The following is a 16,365-nucleotide window of genomic DNA, read 5'->3' as shown; positions in this document are numbered from 1 at the left end:
ATTATCGATAAAGTATTGTGGATAACTTTGTTGTCCAGAATTATTTTTAATGATACCGTTTAAAACATCCCATATTCCTTTCATATTATGTTTATTGTTGTTCAATATTTTACTATAATACTCCTTTCTACATACACGTATAATATTGGTCAACTTATTTTTGTATTTTTTATATTTATTTTCAGCTTCTTTTGTTCTTTGTTTTAGGTATTCCCTATAGAGTGTATTTTTCTTTTTACATGCATTTTGTAAACCCTTAGTGAGCCATGGTCTATCTGAATATTTGTGCTTTCTGTTGTATTTTATTGTTGGACAGTTTTTATCGTACAACTCCATGAATATTCTTAAAAATATGCCATATGCAATATCAATATCAGCTTCTTTGTACACCTTGTCCCAGTCCTGATTTAATAGATCGTTCTTAAATGCAGTCATAGTTTCTTCTGTCCTTACACGTCTGTATCTCAGTTGTTCTTCATGCTGATTTTTCTTATAATTAGTGTCATAAACTGCAAAAACTGGTAGGTGATCACTGATGTCATTAATTAATATTCCGCTCACAATGTTGTTTTCCATATTGTTAGTGAAAATATTGTCAAGTAAGGTGGCACAATGTGGTGTAATTCTGCTAGGCCTGGTTATTTTAGGATGTAAACTCAAACTGTACATAGTGTTTAGGAATTCGTCGGTCATTTTATGCTTTTTTGGATTCAACAGGTCAATATTAAAATCACCACAGATAAACATAACTTTTTGATTTGTTTTAGAGAATATTTCCTCTATGAAGTCATTAAATACTTGAATACTAGAGCCAGGTGTTCTATATATACAGCTAATTATTACATTTTTTTCTTTTTCCTTATAAATTTCAATTGTTATACATTCTAGTAAATTATCAATTACAGTTGTCATACTTTCTACCACCTTGTAGTTTAGGTTTTTATCCACATACACAGCTACTCCCCCTCCACTCTTGTTCCTTCTATTTACAAAATTCACTTCATATCCCTCCAGTCCAAAGTCCATTCCTTTCTCCGCATTGATCCATGTTTCAGAAATGGCAATAATTCCAAATGGATTTGTCAACTCATTTAGATATTCCTTTATATTGTTGAAGTTGGCATACAGACTTCTGCTATTAAAATGGATTATTGATAATTTATTTTCCGTGTTGATGGTGTGCTTAAACTGTTCATCAGTGAAGTAGCAGCAGTTACAGCTGATGTTGTAGAAGAAATTATTTTCCGGGTCTATATCCTTTTCTAAGTCTAGAACATTATGGTCTGTGTATCGAAATGTTCTCAGTTCCAGATTATCATAAAGAGAATTCCAATGAGTCATGTTGATATTGTTGCCGGATGCAGATGAAGTTCTTTTGGACTGTGCCATGTGTTGTGTTGTGTGTCACGTCACATGTGTATTCATACCTCCAGAGTAAGTTGACCTCAGTATTTGTCCAGCTCTTCCATATTTCTGATGACCAACACTTTGGCTTGTTCCGGTGTTCCATTGAGTTTAATGAATACTTTGCAGTTGGTGGTCCATGTATTTTGAATTTTTCCCTGTTTCTTCAAGTAACGTGCTTTCCTGGCAATGTCCGCATTTCTTTTTATCAGATGTTCGTTCATGAAGACATCGGATCCTTTCAGTTTCCTTCCTTGTTTTAACAGTGCTGTTTTCTGTTTTCTGTTTGCAAATCTCACAATGATGGCTGGTTTGTTACTGTCATTTTTTCGGGGTAGAGGGTGGCAAGCCTCAATGTTGTTATAATCCACTTCCACACCTTTGGACCGTAGAAAGGTAACCACTTGATGCTCCGTGGAGTTGACATCTTCCTCTCCTGGCCCTCCTACATTGTCAGTGGCGACCGCCCGGGCGTATGACCGGGGTTTGATGCGAAGCCCCGTGATGATAACATCGTTCATCCGGGTGTACTGCTCCAAATCCGCCACTCTGTTCTCCAGGTACGCCAGCCGCCGATCCTTCTCGGCGTTCTGGATGCGGAGAGCCTTAACTTCCTCGACCAGGTCCAGGATGGCTTTCTGCTGCAGTTTGACAGTAGAAATCTCCTCTGTCATAAACTCCAGCGACTTCTTAATATCGTCTCCTTCCTCGGCTGACAGAACTTTTTTCGGGCCCATGCTGAGAGACGCTCTCGTAGCTTTGCCGTGACGACCGGCTAGCTACTTCCCAGAATCCTTTGCGGTGGCGAAAGGCGATTGTTTGATGTGTGATAAAGTGGTGTAGCCTACAGCAAAGCTATGTTCAAAAGTGTCTATCTTACAATATAGTTAAAGTTATCACTGACATCATTAGTGTTGACATAAAGGCTCTTATTCTACAAGCGTCTATACATGAGTGCCTTGAAATGTGGTGTGACTTGGACACAAAGGCTTGTAAAGGTCTGGATTGGAGGACAAAACTAATCTACTAAAATCTTGTCTGGTAAATGTTGTCTTTGAGCCAGAGTTTGACTTTGCTCTTTTGCGTGACTATAATGACGTAAATACAAATGACTTATGAAAAAGGTGGAAGTATTAGTTCATTTTTCCATTTAATACTTTCAAGTATTATTAAAACTACAACCCATTAAAGGTTTTAACAGATTATAACTGAAGTTAATGAATTGTAAGGTGAAGTATAGATTTACAATCACAATTTCAGAGAAGTTTGCATGTTGTGCGTGTTAATTAATCAAATCAATAGAACCGAATAGAATACAGAAAACATGTAAAATATTTAAATTGAGACATTTTGCTATTTTATTTAAACAAAATGGTCGGCCCAGCAATGAGCCGTCGAAATATGATAGCTGGGATAGGCTCCAGCCCCAAAGTCTGTAAACATGGCCTTGTTCCAGCGGTTTTGGGAAGTGTTATTGCCATCAAATTCATAATGAGCAATTTTTTTTTTCTTAAAATGGTACATTTCATTTTCTCAGTTTCTGCAGTAAATAAAACATGGGTTATAAGATTTGCAAATCATTGCATTCTGCTTTTATTTACATTTCCCAAAGTGCCCCAACTTTTTTGGAATTAGGGTTGTATTTTATTATAGTGCGAAATGCATCGATTCAGATGTATTAGAACAAATATATGAAAATGTGGACAGATTTAGCAGGCTGACAATGTCCCATCTCACTCTTTGATTAACATCTAACTGATTTAATGTTTTTTGTACGTTTGTGTCTTAGTTTTTTTCTTCATATTAAACAGTGGTGGTATTTGTTATAGTTGACGATATAGTTAACCGTTCTCTTGCTTTATTTTGCAATTACATTCAGCTGCATTCGTCTGCTAAACATAGTCATAATCTATGTCTTAGTCATAGTCATAATTGTAAACCTGATTGGTCATTTGTACACACATGCACATGTGGGCCTGTTTGTGTTTTAGGATGAGCTGGAAGTGCAGCAACCAGATGAAACCAACCCATATGAAGAGGTGTACAAGGACTCAAGTACTTTTCTTAAGGTTGGGAAATTCTTTCTTCGCATTCACAGTCACTTTTGTATGGACTTGCAAAACCTGTTTCCACACAAAGTATCCAGCAACTTTAAGAACCTGTTTCCACACAAAGTATCCAGCAACTTTAAGCAAAAGAAAATTTTTGAATGGACTATAATTTGACTTTCCTAGAGATACAGATTACTCAGCAGATGTGAAAACACAGCAGGATGTCTCAGTCACTGCTCTCTGTCTACATTTGTCTTTTTTGGGGCATTTTACACACACACACACACACACACACACACACACACACACACACACACACACACACACACACACACACACATATCCTGAGCAGAGCCATCACAGAGGTGATTAAATGTATCAGTGTGGCATCTTATTAATTTTGACAGCAAATTTTGGATTTGGTTTTGGTCTAGTTGTAGTTGACCAAATATCACAAAATTCTAGTAGACTGAATTGAAAGTTGATTCAGTTGACTAAAATATAAAGTGTTAAAGTTTGTTGTGTTTTTACCAGTGAGAGTTGTTCCACATGGTTTACAAAGTGTATTATTTTCCTTGACATCAAATGCCAAACTTGCCCGTATGTCTGTTTTTTTTTCTTCCTTCCAAGCAATGACATTTTGTCGCATTTTCACAAGAAAAAAGGGTGTACCTTTTTCCAGGGAGTGCATCTGACCTTATTGCACAATAGGGCTGCCACGATTAGTCGACAAGTCACGATTATGACGGCTAGCAAAATCGTCGACGACTAATTTAATAGTCGACACATCATTTGAAGCTTTGTAAGATCCCAAAAGACACAGGAATAAGTAATAGGATTTAAGAGTGTAATAACGGACTGAAACAGAAGATGGCAGCACTGCATGTACAAGGATGCCAGCTGCCGTTAAACCCCGAAGAAGAAGAAGAAGAAGCAGTGTCTGGTATCATAGCTGTGTCCAAATTCAGAGGCTGCATCCTTTGGAGGCCGCATTTGTAGGCCAGTTACGTTACAGCAATGCGACGAAGGCTGTCCAAATTCGATGACTTCTGCAACTGCGGCCGATAAATGTGTCCTTCATTTCCCCAGATTTGAAGGATGGGTTGGGTGTATCCTTCGTGGCCCAGCCTATCCCAGGATTCATAGCGCAGCCCAGCCAATTCCATCAATGGCAGCAGCTAATTAGTTTTAATATTACTATTATTACTCTTTCTGTGTCACAAAATAAACTTTTAACTTATTTTCAGGCAAGAATGTAGCTGTGCAAACTTCAAATATCTGCTTGGTTTATCAAGACATCACATATTTGCAAAAGCGCTCTGACGTTTTTGGAGACGTCTGTTATCCACCAGCTCGATAGCTAGCTGGGGTTCAAAGCTCACTAGAGCCGACGAGAACAGCAAACTCCCGGCAAATCGTTTTCAACCCCCCGCTGTCTTTTGCTACTCAGGTTAAACATCATATATAAGTCACTTAGATAACTTAAAAATTTTATTGTTCGTTTTTTTCAGTGTTTTATTTATTCCTGAGTAAATCGGTTTAGCTGAGATTAAAGTTATAGTTTTTACTAGGGCTGCACGATTTTGTATAAAATGAGAATCACAATTTTTTTTGCTTAGAATTGAGATCACGATTCTCTCACGATTTTCTTTTCCAATATAAATATTTATTGCACTTATTAACTGCACATCATCTTCGTAACAGTTGAGACTGAACATAAAAACAATAAATGTAATAATCTAGAAAACTAATTGAAATGACTGTCAAGCTGCCACTGCCATGCTTCTAACAGGAAACTTCACTGTGCTGTAACAGGGCTTGCAAAATTTAAAAATCCCTGGTAGCCCTTCAGTCAGGGACTCTTCAGTTTTTGGTACCCCAAAATAAATTTAAGCAGTCCGAATAAAAAAGAGAGCAATTTTTTTGATTGATGTTTTGTTTCCTGTTTTGTGTCCTTTACAATATTATACATTAAAGTATAATATTGTAAAGGAAACAAAACATTAATCAAAAAATTGTTGAAACACAAATTACAACATTGTATAAAAATTACAATCATCAACCCAAATACTTGGTTCTAATTGAACAGAAATTTCTATGAACTTGTAAGAACTGTGTAGGACATGAATCAGTCTGTGTCAGATCCTGAATTTGAAATTTCCACTGAAGTCACGAGTAAGAGACAAGTGGAACCAAGATCTAGGACATTTGCTTTTTGAAGTTTGCAAAGACTGCTAAATTGTGCCAGTGGTAGTTCACTCTTTGCAACATAGTACGCTGTTCTAAACAGATTTTTCAGGTTTATTTTTAGTATATTATTTGCAATTGGTGTTTGTTCTGGGAAAGATATTGCAGACTGAGCAATAATGCATTTCTTGCACTTCTCATGGGTTCTAATGGGGGCCTTTCTTAAAATGACTGGTCCCAGTAACAAAGGCGCTTGTCGACTCAGAAATCGAGAGAAAACCAACAACACACCCGGCACAACATTATGTTATTTACACGGGTGCACATAAGTGGTCCGCATGTGCGCATTCGCTGTCAAAATAAAAGACGCGCACCAGATAAGAAGTTGCAACGCGTGTTTGCGTCCATATAAAAAGCACTGTTTTTGTCCGCTAGAGTGGGATTTTCACGGCACATTCCGCACCACATCTCTGTGCGTTCATCATTTGTTTGAAGCCAGCTCACCTCCTGCAACCACTTTTCCGAGAATACGCGCTTCTTTTGTGGTTCGGACTCCTTCTGACATTTGTTTGGAGGTGGAGGAACACCAAAGCAATTGCTTAAAGGAGCTTCTTCGACATCTTTAAGAGTTCTAAACAAATGTCTGTCCACCTCCAGAAAATCTTATGTATGCAAACGCGCGTTGCAACTTCTTATCTTGTGCGCGTTTTTTATTTTGACAGCGAATGCGCACCTGCAGACCACTTATGTGCAGCCCCGGTTATATAGCTCGTCATATTGCAGCCACAGAAATTCTTTTGTCCATGAAACTATAAAGCTGCAATTTCTTTTTGCCTCGTAGTCTGATTTGTCATAACTTTTCCGTTTTGTGGTAAGCTTTTCTTTGGCTGTCACTTCTTCACCCTGACCTGTCTTATTTGGCTCAGCAGAACTAAAATATACAGAACTATAAAATATATACCCAACTAAAATTTACCCAGCTACATTTCCGAAAGAATGCAAAAGCATTGACATATATTTTTCCTTCCTACGATAGCCCAACGGGCGGGGCAGAGATAGATTTTTGCTAGCCCGACTGGAAAAATCGCTAGTCCCGGGATGTCGGGCTAGCCATTTTGTGAGCCCTGTGTAACATGATATGTAAAAGATTTTTAAATTTAAAGGCACTGATTTTTTTTTCATTTCAAATTGCTTTGGTGATGCTAACCTAGATTTTACCCAGAAGATTTAGTGCAACCAATGTGACAACGGGTTAACTTGAAAGAGAAGGGAAAAAAACAAGTAGTGAAGGAAGAATTATAACGCTATCATTTTTAGTTGCTTCTTAAGTAATCAGCAGCCAAGCATATGTAAGATAAACAAGTTTTATTCTGGCAGGTGTTGCCAAACCAGAAGTGTCAGTTTTGTTTGCCAGCATGAGCATTTGACTTGGACTGAGGATAGTCTGTGGAATGTTTTCTAACTAATTAAATTATTCATTCAGTGCCAGTTTCTATTGTAACACTATACTACTTGCACTGTAAACATTTATGCTGTTTAAGTACTCTTATATTTAAATTAGGGCTGCCACAATTAGTCGACTAGTCATGATTACGTCGACTATCACAAAAGACGCAGGAATAAGTAGTAGGATTTAAGAGTGTAATAAAATCAGTGAGTAGTCTCACTGTTACAAACAAAAATCAGCTCTGGCAAGCAAGGGATATATGAACAGGATTATTCATGTTTTCACAGTTTGTTCCTAATATGTGTTGGAATTAAATAATTTGCAGTGCCTCAATACTGCTATGCTTTTTTTATTAATAAGTGTTATAAAGTTATATAGTGTAGTATTAAGTGGACACAGCCCTGAAAAATAAAGGCATTAGACCATGTGTCCTTGGGGAGTGGAAAGCTGCAGACTCCCGCTCATGCTTGCCTGGGAAAATGCAGATAAGAGAGCACCATCTCTAGTGGAAAGTTACTGAGACACTGTTGTTTAGACTAGAATGAGAGAGCTTCTGTAATAAAACTGTTAGGAGCACACCGCCATTTTGAGATCCGCGGCAGCGTGTCATGCAGGACGCATCTCCCTTCTAGAAGTAATAAAGTGTTAAATGGTCTACTGAGCAGTGTTTTGTCTTCCATTGGATGACTCTGAGGAATCAAAAGAACTCGGTGAAGTGTTGATATTTACATATGATTCCACATTTTATCACATTCCATAAATTTTATATTTTTGTAATACAGTGGTCCCTCGTTTATCACGGGAGTTACATTCTAAAAATAGCCCACAATAAGTGAAATCCGCAAAGTAGTCAGCTTTATTATTTACAATTATTATTTACAATTATTATAGATGTTTTAAGGCTTTATACACTTTTCTCAGACAGGCGTGAACTTTTCACACTTTTCTCTCTTGTTTAAACACTCTCAAAGTTCAAACCTTCATAGAAAAATAAGTCCAGTATTATAGAATGAAACCAAAGATCAAACCCTGTTTTCAGGGGTTCATGTTCAGGGTCCAGAACATGGGAATAGAGCAGCTGCGAGAGAAGTCAACATTAATGAATCAATGGTATGGAAGTAGAGGAAGCAAGAAGAATGAGTTGAGTAAAGTTTGACTTATCTGACTGTTTTGTTTTGCTTAATGTATCTTATAATCCGGTGTGCCTTGTGGTCCGAAAAATACGGTAATTTCTGCCTTCCTTCAGCATGTCCAGAAGTCCAACTTTTTGTGCAATGGTTAGCATCATCCTCTGCCTTTTGATTGCTACCTCAGGGGCCTTTGACAGTGCAAAACGCACAAGATTGTCAATGATCTACATCCAATCAGGATGAAGAAAAATATGTGCTATAAAAAAAATATTAAATATTTTAAAATGGCACATATTAAAGGTATGATAAAACACAGGTTCACATGTGGTTTGTCTTTATATGGCAATTTTCTTTCATTCTCAGGGTACCCAGTCATTGAATCCTCACAATGACTACTGCCAGCATTTTGTGGACACTGGGCATAGGCCACAGAACTTCATCAGAGATGTTGGTAAGTGTGTGCTTGCTATTTGATTGTTTCATATTCATGTATGTGAGTCTGACCTCTGTGTCGCCTGTTGTAAAGGCTTGGCCGACCGATTTGAAGAATACCCTAAACTTCGAGAGTTGATCAGACTGAAGGACGAACTCATCGCCACTACCAACACCCCTCCCATGTATGCTAAATGAATACTAATGTTTATCTGATTATGAGTGCAATTAATTTATGCTTGAATTACAGTCCATCTGGAATGTGTTCACAGCACTTTACTTATTCCGCCTTTTGTCATGTTACAGCCTTATTTTAAAAGGGATAAAATTAATTTTTCACCCCAAAATCCCTTAATTTGATTTGATTTTTTAAAAGTTTTTCTTATGTATATAGTAAAATAAAATACAACAAAAATATAACATCTACAGAAGTATTTACAGCCTTTGCTAACACATTCAAATTTGAGCTCCGGTGCATCTTCTTTTCACTGATTATCTTACAAATGTTTCTACAACAAGGTTGGAGTCCACTTTTTCTAAATTCAGTTGATGGAACATGCTTTGGAAAGGCACACCTGTCTATATAAGGTCCCATAGTTGATAGGTCATGTCAGAGCACAAACCAAGCCATGAAGTCCAAGAAATTGTCTGTAGACATCTGAGACAGGATCTGGTGAAGGGTACATAAACATTTCTGCAGGGTTGAAGATCACGATGAGCACAATGGCCTCCATCGAAGTTTGGAACCACTAGGACGTTTCATAGGTTGGTCGCACGTCAACCTGAGAGAAGTTCTATGAAAGCAAATGGGAGAAATTGCCCAAAAAGAGATGTACCAAGCTTGTAGCTTCATACATAAAATAAAACCTACTTGGAGGCTGTAAATGCTGCCAAGCGGGTTTTAACAAAGTATTAAGTGAAGGCTGTATATACTTATATGCATGTTATATTTTTGTTTGTTTGTTTTACATTTTTATTAACTTTGCAAGAGTTTCAAATAAACTTTTTTTTCTTTACTTTGACACTGGCTTATTGTTTGTTGAATTTGAGGTAAAAATAAATGTAATCAATTTTGGAAAAAGCTGTAAAAAGTGTGTAATAAGATATGGAACAAGCGAAGCACCGTGAATACGTTCCAGATGCACTGTAAAGTAGTCACTGACCATTTCAAGTTCGGTACGTTTGTCTGTGTGTTTAGGTACCTCCAGGCAGACCCAGAGCACTTTGACCTGAAGGATTTGAAGTGCAAATTCGATGTGATTTTGCTTGAACCTCCTCTAGAGGAATACTACAGAGAATCAGGCATAAGCCACACTGAACGCTTCTGGACCTGGGATGATGTATGTATACTATTTCTGACTGGTTTGCATTTACTGGTTTAGACTAGCATGTAATTAAATACTGAAAACTCTTACTGTTTTTAAAAAACACTACAAAACTAAAATAAATAAGCTACAGAAGTTATTATCTTATGTGTGAAGGTGAGGTAGGGGTTGGTTTGAAACATGACTCCAAGGACAGCAAACAGTTTGGACCTGTAAAACAGCCAGCATCCCAAATGGCACTGTTTATCTGCTGATGTGAAAGTCTGTTAAAATGTGTCATAATTCTGATTGCAAAAGCTGCCAGACAGGACTGAAAAAAAGGAATGGCTTTATCTCCTGCAGGTTTTTTTTTTATGCAAAGGTAGCCTATGAGCTAGAAAAGAAGAGTTAAGTAAGTAGTAGTTACTTACTCAGCATGGAGTGTTCTTCTCATTTACGCTTATTCCTCTTTCCATTCCCTTCACTCTCCTATTATAGCTCATGAGACTGGAGATAGAAGAGATATCTGCTCTACGTTCCTTTGTCTTTCTCTGGTGTGGCTCTGGTGAAGGACTGGACCTGGGCAGGATGGTAACGCAATTTTTTATTCATTAAAAAAAGCATTCAGTCCTGGAGTGAGCCAAAATTTCTCATTGTAACAGGTTGATCAATTTTAGACACTTTACCTGTTAGTGGTTTTAATGTTATGGCTAAACAACAAAAAAAAAATACACACCCTACTACCAAAAAAATCCACAATTGTCCAGAATTTAGTAGATAATAATTTGATTTACTGGTTCCCAGTTTACCATATTAAGGATTGACATATTTTCAGTTGCTCAGAACCTAATTCAGCATGCTTCTTATCCCCGAGTTAGACATCAGGAAAGTGAATTTTAATTAATTAGGTTATGTAATAATTTTATAGAGATACATTAATCTAAGTCTGACTTATGAGTTTTAGGGGAGAATATATCTACTTTTGCTTTGAACTTAAAAATGTTTATGTCGATGTTATTTTTCTTGGACAGTTGGAGAAATGAAAATTTATTGATATCATGACCCTGTTCTAGAAAGCAGGTTTAGGGAAAATCTGAGTTAATCAAGAGATGAGGGGAGGTCTGTTGGTTTTCCCATCTAGAAGGATAGGTACAGGAAGAAAGAGAGAAGGAATTTAATTTAATTCAATTCAATTCAATTGTATATGTACAGCACCAAATCATAACAACAGTTGCCTCAAGGTGCTTTATAATGGTATGTTGTATTTGGAAAAAAGAAAACAAGCTTATCCTGTGGTTTTATTAATCTGTATGACTCAGTTTCGTTTCCTCATTCATTGAGTTGATAACAGAACGCTTCCTAGAATTCTTTAATCTGTAGAAATGTCCATCTTGGCGAACAGTTAAATTGCAATCCAGCTGTTCTCTATCTAAGGAACAGTTCCCTGTCATCAGTGTAAAGACCGAGAAAGTTATCGCTGGACATCGTAGATTGCCAATAAACTCAGAATAAATTATATAACACATACCAACATAAATCTTGTGACATAAATGTGCTTTACAGTTTTTAAATACAGATTACTTACAGTCTGATCTGTCCTGACCTTAGAAAAATATGTTCACACGTTGACATAAGCATAAAATGATTTGGAATGAATGTTTGAACCTCAACATTTGCACTTTCTAAAAAAATAAAATTGCCACAGAATAGTATCAAAGTTAAGAGGAAATTCCTCTTAGGCTACGTTCACACTGCAGGCGAAAGCGCATCAAATCCGACTTTTTTGACCCTATGCGACCCATATCCGATCATGGTATGACAGTGTGAACGGCACAAATCCGATCTGGGTCACTTTCGTATGTGGTACTGAGTCCGATACATATCTGATGTTTTAGAAAGCGACTGCTGTTTGAATGGTCATGTCGCATTAAATCCGTCTTTTACGTCACTGACACAAGACAGACGCCAATTATCAGCTCCCAAGAAGACATCGCAAACGCTTGCTGGCCATCCAGTGAAACTGTTTGGAAGACAACGTTGGAGAAACATGAACATTTTATTTGTACTGTATAATCTGCAGATTCTGACAGAAATCTGCAACTATCCTCTGAAGCAGCGCTCCTCTAAAACAGCAATAAGGACAATTATTATGTGTAAATAACAAAATAACTTAAAGCAAAATTGGGAAACGTAAAGTCCGAAACAAGTCTTCATATTAACGGCCATCAGTCAAACACTGTTTGATCTGGGTCTAAACAGAGCTCGTTGTGTGTGACGTCTTCTTTTGTGCATGCGGGACACTTTGAGCGTTCACACTCAGGGCTCGCAAAATCACTAGCCCCGGGACGTCGGGCTAGTGATTTTTCCAGTCAGGCTAGCAAAATCTATCTCTGCCCTGCCCGTCGGGCTATCGTAGGAAGGAAAAATATATGTCAATGCTTTTGCATTCTTTCGGAAATGTAGCTGGGTAATTATGTCATTGGCATCGGTGAGCCACTGTCAATATGTGACATATTGAAATCGCGTTTGAATTTGCGCTTGTTTTTTGCTTTCACTTTGCAATCGCGCGAACTGTGTATAGAGAGCGACAGCACTGATTGGTGAGTGACGATCATTTGCGCACCAATTTCTCTGACATCGTCTTATCAATCGTTAGCTTACTATGCAAACATGACAAGTGAAATCTCCGGCAACTTAAACATGTGAGAGGTTGATCACGCAGAGAATCGCTGAGCTTATGTGAGTGCGTGTGTAAAAGCAGCAGGATATATATTTTAGTTCTGCTGAGCCAAATAAGACAGGTCAGGGTGAAGAAGTGACAGCCAAAGAAAAGCTTACCACAAAACGGAAAAGTTATGACAAATCAGACTATAAGGCAAAAAGAAAGTGCAGCTTTATGGTTTCATGGACAAAAGAATTTCTGTGGCTGCAATATGACGAGCTAAATAACCAGGGCTGCACATAAGTGGTGTGCAGGTGCGCATTCGCTGTCAAAATAAAAAACACGCACAAGATAAGAAGTTGCAACGCGCGTTTGCGTACATAAGATTTTCTGGAGGTGGACAGACATTTGTTTAGAACTCTTAAAGATGTTGAAGAAGCTCCTTTAAGCAATTACTTTGGTTTTCCTCCACCTCCAAACAAATGTCAGAAGGAGTCCGAACCGCAAAAGAAGCGCTTATTCTCGGAAAAGTGGTTGCAGGAGGTGAGCTGGCTTCAAACAAATGATGAACGCACAGAGATGTGGTGCAGAATGTGCCGTGAAAATCCCACTCTAGCGGACAAAAACAGTGCTTTTTATATGGACGCAAACGCGCGTTGCAACTTCTTATCTGGTGCGCGTCTTTTATTTTGACAGCGAATGCGCACATGCGGACCACTTATGTGCACCCGTGTAAATAACATGATGTTCTGCCGGGTGTGTTGTTGGTTTTCTCTCGATTTCTGAGTCGACAAGCGCCTTTGTTACTGGGACCAGTCATTTTAAGAAAGGCCCCCATTAGAACCCATGAGAAATGCAAGAAATGCATTATTGCTCAGTCTGCAATATCTTTCCCAGAACAAACACCAATTGCAAATAATATACTAAAAATAAACCTGAAAAACCTGTTTAGAACAGCGTACTATGTTGCAAAGAGTGAACTACCACTGGCACAATTTAGCAGTCTTTGCAAACTTCAAAAAGCAAATGTCCTAGAGCTTGGTTCCACTTGTCTCTTACTCGTGACTTCAGTGGAAATTTCAAATTCAGGATCTGACACAGACTGATTCATGTCCTACAGTTCTTACAAGTTCATAGAAATTTCTGTTCAATTAGAACCAAGTATTTGGGTTGATGATTGTAATTTTTATACAATGTTGTAATTTGTGTTTCAACAATTTTTTGATTAATGTTTTTTTTCCGTTACAATATTATACTTTAATGTATAATATTGTAAAGGACACAAAACAGGAAACAAAACATCAATCAAAAAAATTGCTCTCTTTTTTATTCGGACTACTTAAATTTATTTTGGGCTACAAAAAACTGAAGAGTCCCTGACTGAAGGGCTACCAGGGATTTTGAAATTTTGCGAGCCCTGACACTAGAGCGCGTTCGCTGTCACATTTTATTTGTAGTGTGAACAAGCAGTCAAAAAAATCAGATTCGATCAAAAAATCGGAATTGAGCATTAAGACCTGCAGTGTGAACGTAGCCGAAGTTTCATCCTCACTGGTTAAATAGTGATCACATGCTCTCTTTTCTTTCAGTTTCCTTTTTTTGTCTTTTTCGTGTGACTGCTAGTTTGTGGTAACTTTGGTAGGGGCGATCATGGCTCAAGAGTTGGCAGTTTGTCTTGTAATCGCAAGGTTGGCGGTTCGAGCTCCGGCTTGGACAGTCTTGGTCGTTGTGTCCTTGGGCAAGACACTTCACCTACCGCCTACTGGTGTTGGCCAGAGGGGCCGATGGCGCGATATGGCAGCCTCGCTTCTGTCAGTCTGCCCCAGGGCAGCTGTGGCTACAACTGTGGTTTGCCTCCACCAGTCTGTGAATGAATAGTGGCATTGTAAAGTGCTTTGAGGGTCTTGAAAAGCGCTATATAAATGCAATCCATTATTATTAACTGAGCCTAACTTTAGGAAGTCCAGAAATATGCTTTCTTATATAGATAACGATTTGCAGTTGAAGTTACATTATATACGAGTTACCCATTGACCTAGCCTACAGTAAAGGTTATTTATTTTCAGTTAAACAGCTTTAAATGCAATGCTTGTTCAGTCTGTACAATACATTGGGATGTCATAATACCTACCGTTTATTTCTTCTTTTTCAGTGTTTGAGGAAGTGGGGCTTTAGGAGGTGTGAGGATATCTGCTGGATTAAGACCAACAAGAATAACCCAGGAAAAACCAAGGCACTGGATCCAAAAGCAGTATTCCAAAGGACCAAGGTATTTTGTACACACACACACACACACACACACACACACACACACACACACACACACACACACATTTGGTATATTATTGATGTAAATTGTGGGATTAATTGTATAGTATGATGCATGATGACAAACAACACAATCCTTCCAGGAACATTGCCTAATGGGAATCAAAGGAACAGTGCGTAGGAGTTCTGATGGAGACTTCATCCATGCCAATGTAGACATTGACTTGATCATCACTGAAGAGCCTGAGATGGGAAATGTAGAGAAGCCTGTGGAGATCTTCCACATCATTGAGCACTTCTGTTTGGGCCGCAGAAGGTTGCACCTGTTTGGAAGAGACTCTACCATCAGACCAGGTACGATGGATATGTGCTTTTCTTTGGAAAATATGTTGACTTAAAATTAGTTGACAACAACATTTTATTTACTTATTTTCAATTCAATTTCTCTGTCTTTCGTTCTTGTTTGTCATTACACATATTGTTTCGTTTTTTCCACTCTCATTCTAGGCTGGCTGACAGTGGGTCCTACTTTGACAAACACCAACTTTAACCCAGAAACCTACGCTGCACATTTTGGTTTACCTAACTGCCATCTGTCTGGCTGCACTGAAGAAATAGAGAGGCTCCGGCCCAAGTCTCCCCCTGTTAAACTTAAGTCGGACCGTGGTGGCGGACCACCCAGAGGGGGGCGTGGTGGGCCAAATGCTGGAAGAGGGGGAGACAGAGGTCGAGAAAGAAACCGACCAAATTTCCGTGGAGACAGGGGAGGGTTCAGGGGTAGGGGAGGGCCACATAGAGGCTTTCCACCTCGGTAGAGTAAAGAACTAATGCCATCCACACTATAGTGGGAACTTCCATTTGTTTTGTCTGAAGATTTATCCGTAACTCATTTTTGTATGTAAATGATTTAGATGGAAAAAGTTGAGAAGTTTGCCAGTGTGGTTACTTTTTTAATCATTTTAATTTCTTTATATTTTTCATGGATATACGTTAGATTGAATAGGAGTTTCCTGAATAAAATAGATTTTCACCACTTCTGTTTGCATATTGATTTTTGTATTTGGAGATGAATGTATATGTACTCATACAGATGATCAGGGTTTCATATTTAGACAGGTTATTGAAAGTAAGTGGGAATTAAAACAAACAGTTATTGTTGATGAAAGATAGGATAACAGTAAACTTCCTTATTATTATTATTATTATTATCATCATTATTATTATTATATGGGCCACGATAATCCAATTGTACACTTCTCAAAAAAATGTAAGACTCGGTCACAGTATATGAACTTCAAAGTCAAACTTCACAGATATCTATCTGTCACTTCCATTTTCATCAAAGCAGGTGAGAGTGAATAACAGCAGCTTATGCTTTGTAACTGGACTGATTCAGCTGATATCAGTTTAAATGACCCTGTTATATTGAGACGGTCGAGTTTTCCCTCAATTCTTTCAGCAGTATACTAAAAAAAAAAGC

General features: G+C 38.1%; 1 protein-coding gene across 1 annotated transcript in view; it reads left to right on the top strand.

Annotated features, from left to right (window-relative positions):
• The window catches only part of mettl14 (methyltransferase 14, N6-adenosine-methyltransferase non-catalytic subunit), a 19,762-nt gene extending 3,844 nt beyond the window's left edge, over positions 1-15,918 (top strand). The window contains exons 4-11 of the mRNA XM_085409846.1: positions 3,396-3,473; positions 8,583-8,670; positions 8,746-8,836; positions 9,850-9,991; positions 10,454-10,546; positions 14,770-14,886; positions 15,029-15,239; positions 15,393-15,918. Coding sequence (XP_085265972.1) covers positions 3,396-3,473; positions 8,583-8,670; positions 8,746-8,836; positions 9,850-9,991; positions 10,454-10,546; positions 14,770-14,886; positions 15,029-15,239; positions 15,393-15,700 — 1,128 coding nt within the window. The 3' untranslated portion in view covers positions 15,701-15,918. The remainder of the gene's footprint in view (positions 1-3,395; positions 3,474-8,582; positions 8,671-8,745; positions 8,837-9,849; positions 9,992-10,453; positions 10,547-14,769; positions 14,887-15,028; positions 15,240-15,392) is intronic.
• The last annotated feature ends 447 nt before the right edge of the window (positions 15,919-16,365 follow it).

The sequence above is a fragment of the Rhamphochromis longiceps genome, linkage group LG6 (genome assembly GCF_057381845.1).
Source record: "Rhamphochromis longiceps isolate RC_006_pf linkage group LG6, R_longiceps_female_GT1.1, whole genome shotgun sequence".
Lineage (NCBI taxonomy): Eukaryota > Metazoa > Chordata > Actinopteri > Cichliformes > Cichlidae > Rhamphochromis > Rhamphochromis longiceps.
Note: the sequence above shows the minus strand (reverse complement) of the source record. Positions and strands in the feature narration are given on the sequence as shown.